This window comes from Suricata suricatta, chromosome 13, assembly GCF_006229205.1.
Source record: "Suricata suricatta isolate VVHF042 chromosome 13, meerkat_22Aug2017_6uvM2_HiC, whole genome shotgun sequence".
Classification (NCBI taxonomy): Eukaryota; Metazoa; Chordata; class Mammalia; order Carnivora; family Herpestidae; genus Suricata; species Suricata suricatta.
The window spans coordinates 47,506,751-47,527,030 of NC_043712.1; the positions used below are offsets into that span (position 1 = coordinate 47,506,751).

A 20,280-nucleotide genomic window follows, 5' to 3' on the forward strand; every position below is an offset into this window, starting at 1 on the left:
CTACCTCCCTCCTTAGAAATCTATGCATGAAAAAAATGGCTATGTAATTATTATGTGGAAAGAAAGATCTCTGAAAAAAGATGGGGTGTCTAGGTGGCTCAGTTGGTTGAGCATCGGACTTCAGCTTAGGTCATGATCTCACAATTTGTGGGTTTGAACCCTGCGTTGGGCTCGGTGCTGACAGCTCAGAGTCTGGAGCCTGCTTCAGATTCTGTGTCTTCCTCTCTCTCTGCCCCTCCCCTGCTCACACTCTGTCTCTGTCTCTCTCAAAAATAAGTAAACATTAAAAAATTTAGAAAAGATAAAGCATGGGACACCTGGGTGGCTCATTTGGTTGGGCATCTGACTTTGGCTCAGGTCATGATCTTATTAAAAAATGAATAAACATTTAAAAAAGAGAGAGAGATAAAGCACGTTCAGTGAGGTGATCAGGGGCTTCTAGCCAACCACCATGATTTTTGTATATATTCTTAAAAGTTGGTTTGGAATACCTAACCACTGACCATTATTTGCTCTTTGGAGGGACAGCTTGGAAACTGCAACTTCCCTAATCCGTCCTGGACCAATACTGAGGTCAAGAACTTCTCCATTAGGTAAGCTTTCTCTTCTTCATCCTTAAGTACATTGTTGGGTCAAGTGGCTTACCATTTTTCTGACTTATTTTCCTTAATGAACTTTAGTCTTTTTCATTGTTTTTATTAGTTTTGTAATCCCTTTCCAGGAGAGCTTCAACTTTTTTTTCTTCTTGTGGTCCATTTAATAAGTAGTTTACCATTAAAAAAATAGTAGTTTTCCATTAATCTTGTTTTCTCATGGCACAGTCCTCAAGACCATGTGACAGTCTCATCCTACAATCCTTTTAATATGCAAGTCTGATCGTGACTCCACAGCTCACACTGTGTGGCTTCTCTCCATCAGCACCGAGGAAGGTAAACTTCTTTTCATTTGAAGAGGGGAGGGGTTGGAGGAAGAAAGAGAAAATCTCAAGCTAGCTCCAAGCTCAGCCCAGAGCCTGACCTGGGGCTCAGCATAGGGCTTGATCTCATGACCACGAGACCTTGACCTGAGCTGAAATCAAAAATCAGGTGCTAAACAGACAGACCCATATAGCAGGCACCTCAAATGGTAAACTTTTTGACACACAAGGTCCTTTCTGGAGCTAGTTCCTCATCTCTTTTCACTCTTCTTCCCTCAGACTATTGAGCTCTCAGCTCCCAGTGCCTCCGGTTCCTCTCAGCCTAGTGTCCTTCCAGACTGAGGAAAGACTTAACTGTTAAGTGTTTCCTCATGAGGTCCCTCCCCCTTGCCCACGTGACAAACTCTTACACATCCTTCAGTCTTATCCCAAGCATTAACTCCTTGTTCACTCCTTTCCTGTACTCCTTTTACAGGTTGGGTATGTTTCCTTTGTCTCAGTTTGAATACCTAAATCTGGCTTGTCTACTTTTTTTTAATTGTCTTCATAGCAAGCAGTTGGAAGAAGCCAAACACAATGGTTTTTTCATTGGCATTATTCTTTCCTTTCCCCGTATCTTTTTGTAGGAGTACAGGGGTGTCAGGAGGGAGAAAGGCATCCTATTCTTTTTTAGGCTCTTTCTGTAGATAGTTTTGGCCAAAGAAGGAAAGACAAGTGGAGAGTGGGGTTGCTCCTCTTCTTGGAATGTCTTCTGAAAGAGTTTATCCACTCAGCTGAGTGAGGGATCGATTTAGAAGGCGTGAGCTGAAGTTTGGGCGCATGCTCTGTGGATACGCTTCCTCTTTTCTACCTGCATCCTTCACCAGGTAAAAGAGCTTTTAGGGTATCTTTCTGCATCTGCTCATGGGACAACCCACTCATCTTGTCTGTCCTCTGGTCCCCCTGCCTTGACAGAGGTTGTTTTTTAGTGTGGTGTTGTCACCGTAAGGCTGTATGTATGTTGATTGAAAGCAAAAGGCCAATGGACACAGACAAAAGGAAGTTTCCTTAATGGCTTTGGATGGCGAAACGTACAGAAGCAGTCAGACGAAGCAGGAAACAACACAGGGTGCTCCCAGTTAGATTTACAAGTTCTCCATGGTGCCCACTTGTGAAGCATGAGACATCTCCTTTGCCATTCTGAGAGGGAATTTCCCAGTCTTCCCTCTGCCTGATTTTCTAGAGACTCTGTAATTGCCTTATTCTATTCTCCAGTTGCAAGCAATAGATGCAAATCAACCCTGGCAAATTCTGGAGTGTTAAGTGGGAGACTAGGCGAGGCGAAGGTGAATTTTCCAAGAAGAGCATCTTGCTTGTAGCAAGCCTAGATTTCAGGGTGGCTTTTGTTTGGATAACGCCTATAACCAGTGCTTTCACACTTATCGAGGCTATCCGTGCATCCTTGTGAGGGAGACAGTACTTTAAAAGCATGGAGTCTGGTGTCAGATTGCCAGGGTTCACATTTTAGGGTGACCACCCATCCTGGTGTTCTCAGGATTGTTGATTTCCATGGGGCTGCAGAACTTGTCGTGGACACTCTGGGCAAACCGGGACAGTAGGTCACCCCAGACTTTACTACTTACTAGGTGTGTGATCTTCCCTAACTTTACCTTTCAGGGCTTCAGATTGCTCAAGCCTAGAATGGAGAAAATAGTAGTGATTCAACATGAAGGAAGGATTATTGAGGCTAAAAAGTTAGTATTTGCAAAGTGCTTATGACGGTGTCTGGCATATATAAGTGTTTGTTAAACTAAAAAATTAAGGAAGACAGGGGTAGCTGAGTTGATTAAGTGTCTGACTTCAGCTTGGGTCATGATCTCACAGTTCATGAGTTCGAGCCCCACATAGGGCTCTGTGCTGACAGCTCAGAGCTGGAGCCTGCTTCAGATTCTGTGTCTCCTTCTCTCTGCCCTTCCCCGCTTGTACTCTCTCTCTCTCAAAAGTAAATAAACATCAACAAAAATTTTTTTTAATTAAGGAAGACATATTTTCCCCTGGGCATAATCTCAGTGTCTAAGCAATATTTGTATTTTCTGCCATTATTTCAGGGATTTACAAAAGTAATTTTCTCATTCATCTACACTTTTACATATATACATATATACAAATTGAATTTTTACCATCTACATTTGGCCATATGTAGTCAAAAACAACACTACTGTAGTAATGCTGAATGGCAAAATGTTAGGAAGTGATGTGAGTAGTAAGGGCGGTCCTTCTGTTGTGAAGAATGAGCTGTCAGCACAGAGCTCGACGTGGGGCTCAAACTCACCGACCGTAAAATTATGGCCTGAGCTAAAGTCAGACATGTAACCCTCTGAGTCACCTGAACACCCCTGCTCTTACGCTACTTTGAACAAATCTCCATTATAACTAATATAATGGTATATGCCAATTAAACATCAATTAAAATTTTTTAATGTGTATCTCTTTTTGAGAGAGAGAGGGAGAGTGTGAGCTGTGGAGGGGCAGAGAGAGGGAGACAGAGGATCCAAAGTGGGCTCTGCACTGACAGCAGTGAGCGTGATGTGTGGCTCAAGTTCACCAACCATAAGATCATGATCTGAGCCAAAGTCGGAGGCTTAACTTACTGAGCCACCCGGGTTCCCCTTAAATGTCAATTTTTTTTAAAAAGCTCCCCCCCACCCCATCATAATAATTACTGTATTGTGCTAGAATTGTATGCCCATTAGCACATGAGAGAGGATGAGCAAGGGGTGAGTGGAGGGGAGCCTAGGCTGTAACTGATAGCCTGGAGGGAGAAGGGGCCTTGGGCCAGTGGCTGTTGACATCTGCACCCTTCCACCACAGATGATGGGCCACTGAGTGTCACATCCCTGCCCATGAGACCTGCCACTCCTCCTCCACTAAAGGCACCAAGAAGTGTTCATTCCCATATTCTTTGGAAATGAAAAGAGGGTCAGACTGCAGATTTCTCTCCCCTTTAGCCTTTTGACTAAAAACTCCCCTTCTTTACAATACTGGTTTGGGGGCACCGGGGTGGCTCAGTTAGGTAAAGGCCCAATTTCGGCTCAGGTCATGATCTCGCGGTCTGAGAGTTTGAGTGCCGCATCAGGCTCTGTGCTGACAGCTCAAAGCGTGAAGTCTGCTTTAGATTCTGCATCTCCCTCTCTCTCTCTGCCCCTCCCCTGCTCATGCTCTGCCTCTCTCTGTCTCTCAAAGATAAATAAACATTAAAAAATTTTTTTAAAAATACTGCTTAAAAGTTTTGAAGCTTTAAGCCTTGGAGTTCAAATCTAGAGCAGTGCTCTTGGCAAAGAGTGCACACAAACTTCAGTATTTAAGAATAACAAGATCTTGGGGCACCTGGGTGGCTCAGTGGATTAGGCATCTGACTCTTGATTTTGGCTCAGGTCATAATCTCATGGTTTGTGAGATCAAGCTCTACCTAGGGCTCTGTGCTAACAGTGCGGAGCCTGCTTGGGATTCTCTCTCTGCCCCTCCCCCACTCACAGGTGCACTCTCACTCTCTCAAATAAATACACTTAAAAGAAAAAGAATAACACAATGTTTAGTTTTTTGGGGTATTTTTTGTACCTTATGAAAAGGATGCATGGATCTTCCCACACTTAAAATTCTCCTTTTCTTCTCCCCAAAGCTGCTCTCTGCAGCAAGGCTGCCCAGCACCTTACCTCCTTGGAGCCCTACTCCGCCTTTCCACTACTCTTTTTCTTTCCTTTTTTTTTTTGTTTTAAATTTTTTTTATGTTTTTTATTTATTTTTGAAAGACAGAGAGACAGTGCAAGCAGGGGAGGGTCAGAGAGAGAGGGAGATACAGAATCCAAGGCAGGCTCCAGGCTCCGAGCTGTCAGCACAGAGCCCAACGCGGGGCTCGAACCCACAATCGTGAGATCATGACCTGAGCCGAAGCCGGACGCTTAACCAACTGAGCCACCCAGGCGCCCCCTTTCTTTCCTTTTTTAAGTTCATTTATTTATTTTGAGAGAGAGAGAGAGAGAGAGAGAGAGAGATGCAGAGAGAGGGAGAGAGAGAATCCCAAGCAGGTTCCACACTGTCAGCACAGAGCAGCTGAGCCCAGTGCGGGGCTTGAACCCATGAACCATGAGATCATGATCTGAACCGAAACCAAGAGGCAGATGCTTGGCTGATGGAGCCACCCAGGTGTCCCTTCACTATTCTTTAAAACCTGGAGGTATCTGTTCCTAGTCCACTCTTCCTGTACACCTGAGCTCTTTATTATATAAATTGAGATGTTTTCCTAAAGTGTCATCTCCTTATAAAAATATTCTTCTGTTCCAAACCTCTGCTGTCCTTCCAATTTCCTAGCACCATTGAAGCTGCTGAGCACTCGCGTGGCCATTCCAAACACGGTATATACCGCAAACATATACATACTGAATTTCAAAGACTTAGTATGGAAAAAGAATGCTAAATATCTCATTAATATTTTTTAAATTTTTTGTCTTTATTTTATTTTGAGAGACAGAGTGAGTGGGGGAAGGGCAGAGAGAGAGAGAGGGAGACACAGAATCTGAAGCAGGCTGCAGGCTCTGAGCTGTCAGCACAGAGCCCGATGCCGGGCTCGAACCCACAGATTGTGAGATCATGACCTGAGCTGAAGTCGGATATCTAACTGACTGAGCCACTCAGGTGCCCCATTCATTAATAATTTTTATATTTATTGCATATTGAAATGATAATAGTTTGGATATATTGGGTGACATGAAATATGGTATGAAAATTACTTTCCTTTGTCCCTTTTTCCATTAAAAAATGTGGCTACTAGAACATTTAAAATTACATACGTGACTCACATTACCTTTCTGTTGGACAGTACTATTCCACATCAGGGGTTGGGAAACTTTTTCTGAAGAGGGCCAGATGGAAACTATTTTCAGCTTTGCCAGCCATATGGTCTCTGTCACAGCTACTGCATTCTGCCCTTATAGGACAAAAGCAAAACTAATGAGCTTTGCTGTGTTCCAATAAAACTTTATTTATAGGCACCAAAATTTGAATTTCAAATAAATTTTGCATGTCATGAAATATCCTTTTTAACTTAGCTATTTTAAAATGTACAAGTTTTGGGGGCGCCTGGTGGCTTAGTCAGTCTAGCTTTTGACTCTTGATTTCGGTTCTGGTCATGATCTCATGGTCTTGTGGTTTTAAGCCCCATATTGGGCTCTGGGCTGACTGTGTGGAGCCTGCTTGGGATTCTCTCTCTCTCTCTCTCTCTCTCTCTCTCTCTCTCTCTCTCTCTCTCTTCCTTTCTCTCTGTCCCTCTTTTGCTTGTGCTGTCTCTTTCTTTCTTTTCTTATTTTTTAAATGTTTTACTTATTTTTGAGACAGAGGGACAGAGAACTAAAGGGGGAGGGGCAGAGAGAGAGGGAGACACAGAATCCGAAGCAGGCTCCAGGCTCTGAGCTGTCAGCAGAGAGCCCAATGGGGGCTCAAATTCATGATCCATGAGATAATAACGTGACCTGAAATCTGATGCTTAACTGACTGAGCCCCCCAGGCGTCCATGTCTCTTTCATACTTAAAAAATATAATAAAATGTACAAGTTGTTTTGTTTTGTTTTGTTTTAGCTCAAAGGGCTTTTTCAAGTCTGATTTGGCCTGCTGGCCATAGTTTTTCTACCATAGGTTACCCATATCTGTTCTATATCAGCAATAGTGTCCTAGGGATATGATTACCTTCACTATCCAGAGAGAGGCTTCGAGGGCTACACTGGCTGAGTAGATTAGTGAAAAGAACTGAGCAGAACTAGAGGACAAAGATGACCCAGTGTAATGGAATTGCCTGGATTCGGCGTCAGCCAAGTTACCATTCAGTATACGAGCACTGGGTGGCCAGACCCTCTGCCTTTTTTGTGGTTTTTAACAGAAGAAGCAGGGAGGTCAAATTTTTATTTAAAAATGTCCAATTATAGAGGAACTTGGCTGGCTTAGTCGATAGAGGGTATGATTCTTGATCCTGGGGTTGTGAGTTCAAGCCCTACATAGGGTGTAGAGATTACTTAAAAATAAAATCTAAAAACCCAAATTTCCTATTACGAATTCTTTTTTCTCCCACTTCTTATAGAATTCTTCTCTTTTTTGTGATCTTATTCTTTGTGAAAATATATTCTTCTCTGAAAATGACTTTTAAGTAATTGGTAGATGAGAACTGTCACTTATTCAACAAAGCCACTTTTAGTTTGACTGTGATTGTTTGGGGAGAATGAGTACTTAGGAAACCACATGGCAGCGCTTGGGTGGCTCAGCTGGTTGAGCTTTGGATTTTTGATTTTAGTTCAGGGCATGATCCCAGGGTTGTGGGGCTGAACCCTGTATCCTGAGCATGGAGTCAGCTTGAGGTTCTCTCTCTCTCTCTCTCTCTCTCCCTCTCTCCTTCTCCATCTGCCCCCTCCCCTGTTTCTGTATGTACACATTTTCCTCTCCCTCTCTCTCTCTAAAACAAAAAAAAAAAGGAAGGTAAAAAAGCAAAAAGAAAACTACATGTATTAACTGAAAGAAAAAAACACCAATGTATACTGATGTGGGGGATTTTAAAAATACAACTTTTAGGGGACCTGGGTGGCTCCGTTGGTTAAGTGTCCAGCTTCGGCTCAGGTCATGATTTCACAGTTCGTGAGTGTGAGCCCCCAGTGGGGCTCTGTGCTGACAGCTCACAGTATGGAGCCTGCTTCGGATTCTGTGTCTTCCTCTCTCTTACCGGCTTCCCTGCTCATGCTCTGTCACTCCTTCAAAAACAAATAAACATTAAAAAATTTTTTTTTAATTTTTTGTGTCTTTTTATTTATTTTTGAGAGACAGAGAGAGACAGTGTGGGCAGGGAAGGGTCAGAGAGAGAGGGAGACACAGAATCAGAATCAGGCTCCAGGCTGTGAGCTGTCAGCACAGAGCCCGACACGGGGCTCGAACCCACGAACCATGAGATCATGGCCTGAGCTGAAGCCGGATGCTTAACCGACTGAGCCACCCAGGCACCCCTAAAAACTTTTTTTTAAAGTACTACCTTCATCTTTGGTTTCACAGTTACTTTTGGACCTTATTTATTTATTTATTTATTTAGTAAGCTTCATGCTTAGCATAGGCTTGAACTCATGACCCTGGGATCAACACCTGAGCTGGGATCAAGGGTTGAACACTTAACTGACTGAGCCCCGAATAGGCACCCCCCCATCCCTAATTTAAATATACTTTATACTATTAGCTTAATGAAAGATTATTTTTTTCTATGGCTACAATAGAATAAAATGTCTCAAATTTGTTATTTTAGGAAAGTCTGCTGTTCCTGAACTCTGCCAGTTGGAGACAACTTCTCAATATCAGAGAACTTCCTTTTTGAGCAGTGTGCTTGGCTCAGTATTTCCAATGCTCCCCTGTTTTGCCAAGTGGGCTTGCTTTTATACCCAAAAGTTAAATCATTTTATCTTTGACATTAAGGAGTACTTTAGCCAATTTACATTTAGGTCAACACTTTTAAAAGGAAAAAAAGTCTGTTAAGATTGATTTAATTCTGCTTTGTAGCACATTACACACATATATATGTATATTCATATGAGTTCAATTAACTCTTGACTCCAAAACATGTAAAATTAAATAATGAAGCCTCAGCAATTACCTTCAGACTTAATTTTTCAAGGTGTTTGCCCGTGGAACACAAAGCAGCTTTTCAAAATGACCAATATGATCAGATACTAGACTAGGAGGAAGAGATGAAGTTAAAGACAGTTGCTGTAATAAAACGAGGGCCCAGGAATGTTCTTATCTATCCCAACTGGAAGTATGAAGTTGTTTGCATCTTAACCCTGATGATATTTGTTCCTAAAAGCAGAATTCTGTGTAATAATAAATGCCCTTGTTTCTCCGGGTGCCTGGGTTGCTCAGTCGGTTAAGTGTTCGACTTCAGCTCAGGTCATGGTCTTGCAGTCCATGAGTTCCAGCCCCTGTTATCTTCCATGCTGACGGCTCAGAGCCTAGAGCCTGCTTCAGATTCTGTGTCTCCTTTCTCTCTGCTCCTCCCCTGCTCTTGCTCTGTCTCTCTTTCTCTCTCAAAAATAAACATTAACATTTGAAAAAAAACAAAATGCCTTGTTTCTCTATTCCAAGTTGTTATGAAATTCTAACTGTGCCCATGTTATTCATATTGTTTCTTGTTATTTAGCAAATAGACTTATTCCAGGAAGTCTATCATCTCAAGGAACTAAAAAACTAAAGTGTTTCAACATCATCTTTTAGCTGACTTTCTTATTTCTCTACATAATTCCATTTGTTTCTGTGCCTTCTCTTTTTCTTATATTTATTTCTCTGCCCTTTAACCAATATCACTCCAGCCATATTGTCTTTCCATTGAATTCTATCTCAAGTGGTAAAATGTAATTCTGTGCTTTAATATAGAATAGGTGTATAATAAATATTTGCCAGATATAATGTTAGGGAAACTGGTTATTTTATAGTTCATATTCTTTTTTTAAAAATTTTTAACATTTATTTATTATTGAGAGACAGAGCATATGTGGGGGAGAAGCAGAGAGAGGTAGACACAGAGCATATGTGGGGGAGAAGCAGAGAGGTAGACACAGAATCGGAAGCAGGTGCCAGGCTCTGGACTGAGCCACCCAGGGGCCCCAGGTTCATATTCTTTAAATGTGTTTCCATTAATAGTTTTATCGATGAGTGAAAGTAGGAGCAGAAGCAGTGTCATAGACTACTATGGTAATTGTCAAGTTTACTTTTAATTAGGATTAGAGGAACCATGACTTCTTCCTATTCTTCCCCAAAATAAACACAACAAAAATCAAAGCCTTGAGTATCTTGCTAAAAAATCTGTACCACAGTGGTGAATCAAGGAAGACAAAATGGTTTGGGTTATTTTATGTTATGTCCTGGAAACTCTCTTTACATCTTTTTTCCTGCCATTTGCAAATGATCACCATCTTATGTCTCAACTTAGGTTTTGGCTTTCAGTCAGACCATTGCCGTCAGCTCTCTGATCAGAATGTTGACCACTACACAGTTTTTGTTTTGTTTTTTAGTGTTTATTTATTTTTGAAAGAGAGATAGAGTGCAAGCAGGGAGAGGGCAGAGAGAGAGGGAGACACAGAATCTGAAGCAGGCTCCAGGCTCTGAAATGTCAGCACAGAGCCCAATGCGGGGCTCGAACCCACGAACTGTGAGATCATGACCTGAGCCAATGTCAGAAGCTCAACCGAATGTGCCACTCAGGTGTCCCACCAGTACACAGTTTTAAATCTAGATTTGCATAAGAGAATTCAAGGTCTTGACTGAAGGAAAGGTTAAGAGGTCTGACATCTCCAAAAGACACTTTGGGGGCCATTTGTTTATAGGTAACCAGTTTGGGTAAGAACTACAGTGTAACAGCTCATTAATTAAGAAAGTACCTGGATGGGCACACCTGGGCGGCTCAGTTGGCTAAGGTCTGGCTCTTGATCTCAGCTCAGGTCATGATCTCGTGGTTTGTAGGTTCCAGCCCAGAGTTGGGCTCTGGGCTGACAGGGAGGAGCCTGCTTGGGATTCTCTCTCCCTCTTTCTCTCTGCCCCTCCCCAGCTCATTCTTGTGCTCTCTCTTTCTCTCTCTCAAAATTAATAAATAAACTTAAAAAAAGATTTAAGAAAGTACATGGACTGTATTATATACAATTATGGCTATCACACTGGAGTTAGTGAATAAATATCAAAACCTGCCTCTAAAAGCTTAGCCTTTAAAAATATTTATTTTAATTTTTTTAACATTTATTTATTTTTGAGAGACAGAGCACAAACAGAGGAGGTGCAGAGAGAGAAGGAGTCAACAGAATCCGAAGCAGGTTCCAGGCTCTGAGCTGTCAGCACAGAGCCCGATATGGAACTCGAACCCAAAAACTGTGAGATCATGACCCATGCCAAAGTTGGATGGCTAACTGAGTGAGCCACTCAGGCACACCTAAATGTTTATTTATTTATTAATTTTTGGAAGAGAGAATGAGCGAGAGGAAGTGAGTGCAAGTGGGGAAGGGGTACAGGGAGACGGTGAGGGAGAGAGAGATAGAGTCTCAAATAGGCTCCATGCTTTCAGAGCAGAGCCTGACTACAGCCTGACTACAGGCTCATCCCATGAAGATGAAGACTTGAGCCAAAATCAAGAGTTGGACTCTTAACTGACTGAGCCACTGAACTACCCCAAGCTTTGGCTTTATAGCAAAAGAATTTTTCCACAGTATAGATATTACATTTATAATTTCCATATATTTGTCCTTCAAGTATTTTGAATTTATTTTATCTCTTCTTTATTCGGGTCTGAATTTTTTTCCCACTCATTTTATTCATTGACCTTCTTTATCCCTGACCAACATTTTAAGGAATGAGTGGTGCCTTTGTGCATTCTCTTTCAAGTTTGGAAAGGAAACCCAGAGCCCTCTACCTTGTTCCTATTTGTGTGCGCTTACACACTCCTCTCTCTGGTACATATTGGGGAAAAAAAATCCCCATAAAGATTCTGGCCCTAAAATGAGAGCCTGAAGAACAATCTGTTAACCCATTGTTCAAAACTGCGGGCCAATCTTTAGGTTTTGCGTTGGCTGCACTTGATCAGGAAAAGGTCCTATTCCTGATTCTGAGAAGGGCTAACCTGACAGGTGTCAGATGTAGGTGACCTTTTAAAAAATATTAACTGAGAACAAAAGCATTAGATGGGTCCTAAATGAGCCAAGGCTACTCACCCAGCTGCCCTGGAGCAATAATAAAGGAAAGTCAGTGCATTATACACAGGGTCAGTGATAAAAGCCATGAAAAAAAAATCTAAGTTAGACAGTGCTGATATTGGTGGTCCTTGAATGCACACATATGCGCTCGCGCACACACACACTTCTTTTTGAGAAATGCTTAATGGGGCACAATTAAGTGGTCTGTAGAATTGAATGACCTTTAAATTGCTGTAATCTCATGAGGGAATCCTTTCACACACAGCATCTACTTTTAAAAGAACGTTCACATGAAAATATTGTCACTAATTTAGCAGAGCATGCCAAACCCATGTCCTGTCTTGCTCCCTTTTGGAGTCCTTCAATGCCCCGGGAAAGCTGAGATCACCAAGGATGCTGACCTCAAAGGTGCCGGTCAAACAAAAGCCATCAAGCTATAATTCAGAAGCAAATATAGTGGTGAGCAGAAAGGAGAAAATATAAAGCACCAAATGGCCAAACAAAGAATCTAATCCTCTATGTTTTCTTTTAAATAAAACCCTTTATATTATAACATCTCTTCCCATTTAAAAGAAATACTACTGTAGAAATGTATGAACTATGACTTCAGAAAGTAGTTCTGAATCTTGAAGATAATTTTTCCCTTAAAATTTACATTAAAAAAAATAAACTACAGAAAAGGCAGTTCAATGATCACCTCAATTTATTGGCACATCAACTGAATTTAACTTTGATACTATAGTACCATTGATACACAGTAAATATTCAGATTTCCCCAGTTCCAGAAATTTCCTTAGGCTGTGTTTTGTTTATGTTTATTTTTGGATCTACAATTCAGGGGCACCTGGCTGGCTCAGTCATAGAGTACACAACTCTTTTTTTTTTTTTTAAATTTTTAATACTTTTTTATTTATTTTTGAGAGACAGACAGAGAGAGACCGTGTGAACAGGGGAGGGTCAGAGAGAGAGAGAGAGACACACACACAGAATCTGAAACAGGCTCCACGCTCTGAGCTAGCTGTCAGCACAGAGACCGATGTGGGGCTCGAACCCATGAACCATGACCTGACCCGAAGCCGATGCTTAACCGACTGAGCCACACAGGCGTCCTGAGAGCACGCAACTCTCAATCTCAGGGTTGTAAGTATGGACCCCCATGTCGGTTGCAGAGGTTACCTAAAAATAGAATCCAGTTAACTATTAAGCATTGTGGTTAGTTGGCATATTTTTCTAGTTGTCTTTATGTATTTTTAAAAATATTTATTTATTTTTGAGAGGGAAAGAGGGGGGAGGGAAGGGCAGAGAGAGAGAGGGAGAGAAAGAATCCACTAACAGGGAGGAGCCCGATGGGGTACTGGGGATCTCAGGATCTGTGAGATCTTGACCTGAGCGGCAACAAAGAGTCTCACACTTAACCAACTGAGCCACCCAGGCACCCCTTTTTAGTTGCCTTTACAACATTTTCTTACATTTAGTGGTGGTGAGGGGTCTCTTAGGATATTGATTTTTTTCAAGAATCCAGGCTAATGGGGTGCTTGCCTGGCTCAGTTAGAAGAGTATGCGACTCTTGATCTTAGAGTCCAGAGTTCAAGCCCCACATTGGGCCCAAAGCTTACTTAAAACATCTTTATTTATTGTAACAACTTATCAACTCTAAGGCAATAATGAAATGCCCTGACATAAATGAAAGTGTTAGACGCATCCCTACCTGAAGCCTGATTTCAAAGGACCAAGAACAGTGGGTAACTTTGACTGGACAGCCAATAAAAGTTGATAGAATGCACTGAATTAATAATAAAATCAAAATGTCAAAGTCATGAAACATAAGGCAAAAGACTAAGATAATATATATTGAAGTTATAATTGTATAGAAATAAGTAAATTTCATTCGTGACTATTAGATGAGTTTTAAAACTTATTTTTATTTATTATTTATTATTTTTTAAATGTTTATTTTGAGGGACAGAGAGAAAGCAAGCATGAGTGGGGGAAGGGCAGAGAGAGAATCCCAAGCATGCTCCATGCTATCTGCACCGAGCCCAATGTGGAGCTTGATCCCACAAACTGCAGGATCATGACCTGAGCCGAAATCAAGAGTCAGAGGCTGAACAGACTGAGCCACCCAGGAGCCCCTTTTATTTAAAAAAAAATTATTTATTTAGAGAGAGTGGGGGAGAGGGGCAGAGGGAGAGAGAGAATGTTAAGCAGGCTTGGCACAGAGTCCGATATGGGGCTTGATCCCATGACCCTGGGATGATGAGTTAAGCGAAAATCAAGAGTCGGATGCTTAACCTAGTGAGCCCCCTCAGTGCCCGCATAAATGATTTTTAATTCCCTGCTACAACTGGAAGTTTCCCCTAAATTGCTATCACTACACTTGAGAAGACAATACTTGACTCACTTTTCCTTACCTGGTTTCACAGAGAATCCATAATAGAACTATAATTAGCAATAGCCTCTAGGAGTTCTTTTGATTTAGCACACTGGTAAGTGAATATTTTGTCTTAAAAAAATTAATATTCCTTCTTTCCTATCAATTTGTATTCCTTCCTAGATCAATAGTTTTTTTGTTTTGTTTTGTTTTGTTTTGCAAAGCATTCTATCCCTGGGATGAGAAATTGTTTAATAACAGCGAGAAAGTGGGGTCTAAAAGAGGTAGAATGGACTAGCATATCTGCTCTCCTGTGAGAAAAAGCTATGAATGGAAACTGGCAATTAGTTATGTGCATTTTGTACAGTCAAAAAAAACTGACTCTAACATAAATTAACATAAACACCCCCTACACATAAATTGTGTCATTGTAGATTAGCTACAAAGTGGATAATATAATCATGGATTATTCAGAGCTGACTGTAAATAGTTTAATCCAACTGGGATACTTGATCCTACCAGAAGGTGGTAAATCACTCACTTCTTAGAAGCTTAGTACTATTTTCAAACCACTGTCAGACCATTTAATACACGGAAGGGAATAATTTCTTCTTCCTAAGTTTCTTTTGCAGTTTCAATTGAAGTTTGGCCTGTCAGTTCATAAACCTGATATGTTATTTTCCCCTTTTTATCGGATAAGAAAAAGTATAGTTTATGGTTTTAGGACAAAGTGATTATTTTAATCTCCATTCATAATACATGAATGGGAGAAGTGAAATCATATACAAAAACAGACTTTCCACTGAAAATCAAGAAGGTCAAATCATTATGTAAAGAGTTAGGAAGTTATGCAGTAGCCTTTGAAGCGATGCCAGGGATACATAAAGATGTTCTAAAATAATCTACTTTTTAGCTTGTTTCGCAGAAAGTACTTTCAATTTAATATGTATTTTACCTATAAATATTCCACGGGGGTTCTCCTATATATTAGGAAGATGTTTTCAATCATTCTATATCAACTGACCTCCAATATTTATCTTGTTTCATATTGTTGGTCTTACATCACATCCTTGATTAATTTTCAGGCCTTGAGGTGCTATTTTTTGAATTAGGCATACAGCCTACTAAATTAATAAATTATTACTGTGGCGGCACTCTTGTTTTCTGAATGTATAAGTGCATTGCTTAAATTACTCTCAGGGAATAATTTACACATGAAGAGACTCTGGTGGTTAAAAAAGCTTTGTGTATTTCTTATCACTGGAAATAGTCCTAGGCTAGGTGCTTAAATGGATATCAAAGCAATTGTTTTTTCAAAGCAGTAATGATTCGTACTATTCTGGGGTTCCCAATACACTATCCTAGAATCATGAATTAAATATGATGTGAAAAATGTAACATTTTGAACCAAAAATTTCCATAAGAAACAGGGATACTGCCTCAACTGAGGAAATACGCTCATGATCTTGAAAAGGCTTAGCAAGCTTTCTTTCATTGTGAATCCTGTCTTAAAAGAGCTGCAATAAGGTGAACATCGAAAACTCTTCAGATCAAGGAAGAGGAAATTAGGACTTGGCTGCCGTTGCAAAAAGATATCACCGCCCTCCCACCTTACTGAAGGATTAGCGGGTGGAACTGAGGGCAATGCCTCCCGGCTTCCAATCTTGTGCTATTATTTTTCTTGTCCTTCAGATGTTCATGTCAAAGTTGTATGCTGCTTGCTTATGGATGACACATATCTCTAGCTCAGATTTAGGTATTAAGAAATTTTAAAGAAAAAAGGGTTTTGGTGAAATTTCTCCCCTGGGTTACAAACTCAGTTACAACAGGAAGCCTGTCTTTCTTACATGTTTACAGCCTACCTCTGTGCCTGGCTCACGGAATGAGCAAAAATATGGTTTTGGCGAATGAACACATGAATAAAGTACACAGAGAAAGTGCACTGTTCTAAGAAAATCCTTAATTATTCTGAATCTAATATTTACCAGATATCGGGTTAGTGTCTATTGCATTTATCTGATTTTCCCCCCATGGATCTTTTTCCCTTTGCCCCCGAATCTGTACAGCAAAGGATGAGCAATGGCTACTTTTTATTTATTTGATTATTTGAGCTTATGCATAAATAATCTATCACAACAAATAAATAGATAAAATCCTATTAAGAAGCAACAGCTGCTCCTTAACCCTCTAATTACTCTTTAAAGGACCTCTTGGGGTGCCTGGGTGGCTGTCCGTTATGCGGCTGACTTGGGCTGAGATCGTGATCTCGTGGTTCACAGGTTTGAGCCCCATGTTAGACTCTGTGCTGACAGGGCAAAGCCTGGAGCCTGCTTTGGATTCTGTGTCTCCCTCTCTCTCTGCTGCTCCCCTACTTACGCTGTGTCTTTCTCTGTCTCTCAAAAATAAATAAACATTGACAAAAAAATTTTTTTAAAGGACCTCTTTATATGGTGCCAGAAACATTAAACTGGCCTCAACCGCCATACTAATCAAAGCTGTTGTAAATGAAAGTGCTGGAGCCAAAAGCCAAGGGTTGTGGGGATGGTGGTGGTAACCATCAGGAGTTAAAAGCTATGTCAGGCACTGTCTTTTTTTTTTTTTATTCATCATCAAGCATTTTATTTGAATGTTTATTTATTTTGAGAGAGACAGAGAGAGAATGTTCAAAGTGCGAGCAGGGGAGAGGCAGAGAGCGAGGGAGAGAGAGTATCCCAAGCAGGCTCTGTAAGGGCTGGAACCCACACTGGTAAGATCACAAGTGGAGCAGAAATCAAGAGTCGGAAGCTCGCCTGCCCGAGCCACCTAGGTGCCCCTCAAGCTTATTTGAAATGAAGACGTCAATTGCTTTTCTGCTCCTCAAAACTAACCCCACAGCGTTTCATGTTGTGCTATATATTACAGTATGAATTTTGATAAGACAGCTACTTTTTGGATAAATAGATGGTTTTATCCCTAAGCATTTCCATGAAAATTTTTTGGGGGGAAATATTTAGCACTGAGGACATTTGTCTTAAAATTTCTTTGCAAAATATTTTCTATAATTGCACTGTCAAGTATTCAAAAGGCTTTCACATTTGGAACTCATGCAAGTGCAAAGGTCTCCAGATATGCTAGACAAGATTAATCAGATGTTATTCCTGTTTTGATTGATTTTAATTGATAGCCAGCTTGTTAGGACAGGTTATAAACAATACATCGAAAGACTGACATTAATTCCTTTGCCCAAAAGTTGAATCTGGAATGTTCAGGGTTGCGTTTTCTTTCTTTATTTTTCTCCTCCTCCTGGTCTTTTTGTTGTAAAGAGGTCACGTAAGGACGTTGGTGGCAGGGCTCCGTGCGCCATCTACTGACCTGATCTATATTTTCAGTGTCTAGAGAATGAAAATTTTCCCTACATTCGGTGTTTAAAGCAGTCTTTGGGAAAGGAGGGATAATGGGAAAAGACCCTCTCTGCCTCTATGGCTTACTGGTGACTCCTGTAATACATCTTAATCCAACAAACACATAATTCAAGAAAGAGATATCAGCCCCTCAGCCCGAAGACCAGCTACAGAGAGAATCATAAAAAAATCTGTTGGTTCTGGAAGAAAATCAGCCAACCTCTAAGACCAACTCCAACTAGCAATTAGATTGTTGTTTTTCACCTGTGTGCTGAGCTACACTCACCGCGCAATGGTTGCTGCCTTACAGGAAATGACTTTTAACTAATGGTGCATCCAGATAAACGTCAGTTCCCAGTCTGATAATTCAGAAGGATTTCTCTCTAATTTAATTATTTCATCAAAAATTTAATAATGCATAGCAAGCAGGTCCGCCCTTCACCTAGATCCTAACACACAGCTTGGGTTATGTAAACTTAGCCCTGACACACACACATCCCTGCACATACATATATGCAAGATGATGTGCATCTGTGTACAGATGGGTCAGTTGAGAAATCTAAGCCCTTGGATTTGGATTAAAATGTTTCCCCCCTCAGTCGTTCTCTCCACTCTATGCTAAATCCAAAAGAAGGGTGGTAGAAATTGGGCCCTCAAGCCAAAGTTTACTGGGGTGTAACTGGGGAAAGGTCAGAGCATCAGTTTTAGTAATTCAACCCACCGGAGTTGGAAGGTTGGTTTGGAAATGAAATTTGGCCCCAAGTGCTCAGATCTGATTCGGGTTCTCTCTCTGTCAGAAGGTGGGAGAACTGAAAACTAGCAACTCCAGATGCCTCAGGTAACTTTTTTTCCTATTCCGTTCTCCTCTTTATTCCAGATCTGAGACAACTTGCTTTCGTGGTTTAAAGAAAGAAAAGAAGAAAAAAGCCAGAAAGTTGAGCCAGAAAGAGGAAAAGAGGCGCATACAGAGGAAAGGCAGGGCGAAGAGGAAAGATTCAGAAAGAAGTTGGGAGACCAGGGAACTTGCGGAGGAAAGAAAGAAGACAAAGACGGCAAAAAAGTAATGAGGGCTAGGGAAGATCTTTAACGAACCGGAGTTACACCCATCTTTCACTTTCAAGTCGATTGGCTAGATCTTATCCGTTTCCTTTGTGAAGGTCGTCCGCACTGTTGAAGGAAGCTAGTCTGTCCTCCCCTCCGCAGCCCGCCCCACGCCTGGTTGCGTCGCTGTATCCCCGGCCACTGAGACCCAATCCATCCCGAGTGGGAACGTTTGCAGGAGCGCCACTCTGGGAACACTCTTGCGCCTGGTTGTCACCCGGGAGCCTAACCGGATTAATACCCAGAGTTGGATTACGCTGGCTGTCACCAATACGCCTAAAGATTATAATCCAATTTATGCACATTACAGCCAGTATTAACTTTATCTGCTATTTTAAGACTCCCAGTTGCCCCGCGTGTCCTCAGAGGACAATCCTCCACGTTCTGATGCAACCCACCAAGGCTGTCCGGAGGGGACACCTCCCGAAGAAAACAACTCCAAGCTTGGTTCCCCGAGGGTCTGCACCCGGTACTCCCAGGTGTCTTACCTTCACCTGGGCACCGCTGTGCGATGCCTACCAGCCGGGGATTACCAAAGCGGGAGGAGTTCCCTTGGAAGGAAATGACATTTTTGTTCATTTCATTTTTGAATTATCGGTGGCGGTGGCAGGCGGGGAGTGGGAGTGGTGGACGAGTGCCTGTGAGCGTGGATGGGGAAGGGGGCCAGGGGATTGTGACCGGTTATAACAGTCTCAGCGACTGCTTTTTGATGTTTGTTTGTAGAGTGGCACTTCTCTCGCTCTTTCCTTAAATAAATTTGTTTGGGCGTGAGTTCTTGACTTCCCAGCACAAAACCACAAAAAGACGGGGTGGAAAGTAAAAGAAAGCCCCCTCCCTCCCCCGAGCGTGCTAACGCCTTAGACTTGATTTAACACCCCTTCTCCGGCTGCTGGGGGCTCTAGGCAGTGGCTACATTCCAGCAGTTTTAATCCGTTTTTTATTGTAGGGCGGGAGGAGTTTACACAGGGACTGGGATGGCTCCCCAGCTGGCCGCTCTCCCTACTCTAGCGCCCCCTCCCCGCCCTTTGCTCCACCTCCCTCCCCCACCCTCCCCAGTAGGAACCTGTTACTTTAAGCCGGGCGTTCCAGTGTGGCGGTGCGGGCCGCCGGGTTTAGGGAGGTGGCCGGTGATTGGCTCTTTCGAGCTCCCCCTGGCTTGCTCGCTCGGCCTCCCCGCGCGCTCCGCCCCGCCCTCGCGCCCTCCCTCCGCCCCGTACGGCTCGGAGCCCCGGTGTAAGGCGCCACGGCGCATGCTCCGGAATCTCATCCTCTGGCCCTGGAGCTGCTGCTGCTGCTGCTGCTGCTTTTGCTTTTGGGGCTGAGTTTAATAAGCGAGCGAGCAAGCGAACGCGGGGGGAAAAAGGCAGAGAATGTCCGCCATCTACCCTCCGCTCCTGGGCGCGCTCTCATTCATAGCAGCCTCTTCATGAATTACAGCTGAGGGGGGCGGGGGAGGGGGGTACCACACAACACCCCAGCAAACCTCCGGGCCCCCAGGCATGGCTAGCTCGGTAAGTACATGCAAAAATAATAATAAAAGCCCCCCTTCTCTCCCCGCCTTTCCTCCCTCGCCCTGCGCCGCCGCCGCAGCCCAGACAGCGCCAGCGCTCCGCGGTTCCAATTAGAGAAAGGTTGGTACGGCTTGCAGGGAGCTGCCGCCTCTCCCTCTGCCTCCGCTCCCCTCCCTCTCTCCACCCCCCCACCCGGCGCGCGCACACATACACATACACATACACACACACACACACACACACTCTCCCCACACACTAACACACTCGCCCC

General features: G+C 42.5%; 1 protein-coding gene and 1 long non-coding RNA gene across 5 annotated transcripts in view; both read left to right on the top strand.

Moving 5' to 3' along the window:
• The first annotated feature begins 848 nt into the window (after nt 1-848).
• On the top strand, nt 849-19,269 carry LOC115276769. The gene is made up of 2 exons (XR_003902083.1): nt 849-929; nt 18,275-19,269. It is a non-coding gene; the product is annotated as an uncharacterized LOC115276769 (long non-coding RNA).
• A 479-nt stretch (nt 19,270-19,748) lies between these two features.
• MLLT3 (MLLT3 super elongation complex subunit) overlaps nt 19,749-20,280 on the top strand; it is a 281,314-nt gene continuing 280,782 nt past the window's right edge. For 2 of the 4 annotated variants that reach the window (XM_029920517.1, XM_029920516.1), the window contains exon 1: nt 19,749-20,009. Coding sequence is in view for 1 of the 4 variants with exons in the window: in XM_029920516.1 (XP_029776376.1) it covers nt 19,998-20,009 (12 nt within the window). In the remaining 3 variants the exon portion in view is untranslated. Of the gene's footprint in view, nt 20,010-20,035; nt 20,130-20,280 lie in introns of those variants that run through there. The other 2 variants (XM_029920518.1, XM_029920519.1) reach the window with 2 other exon arrangements.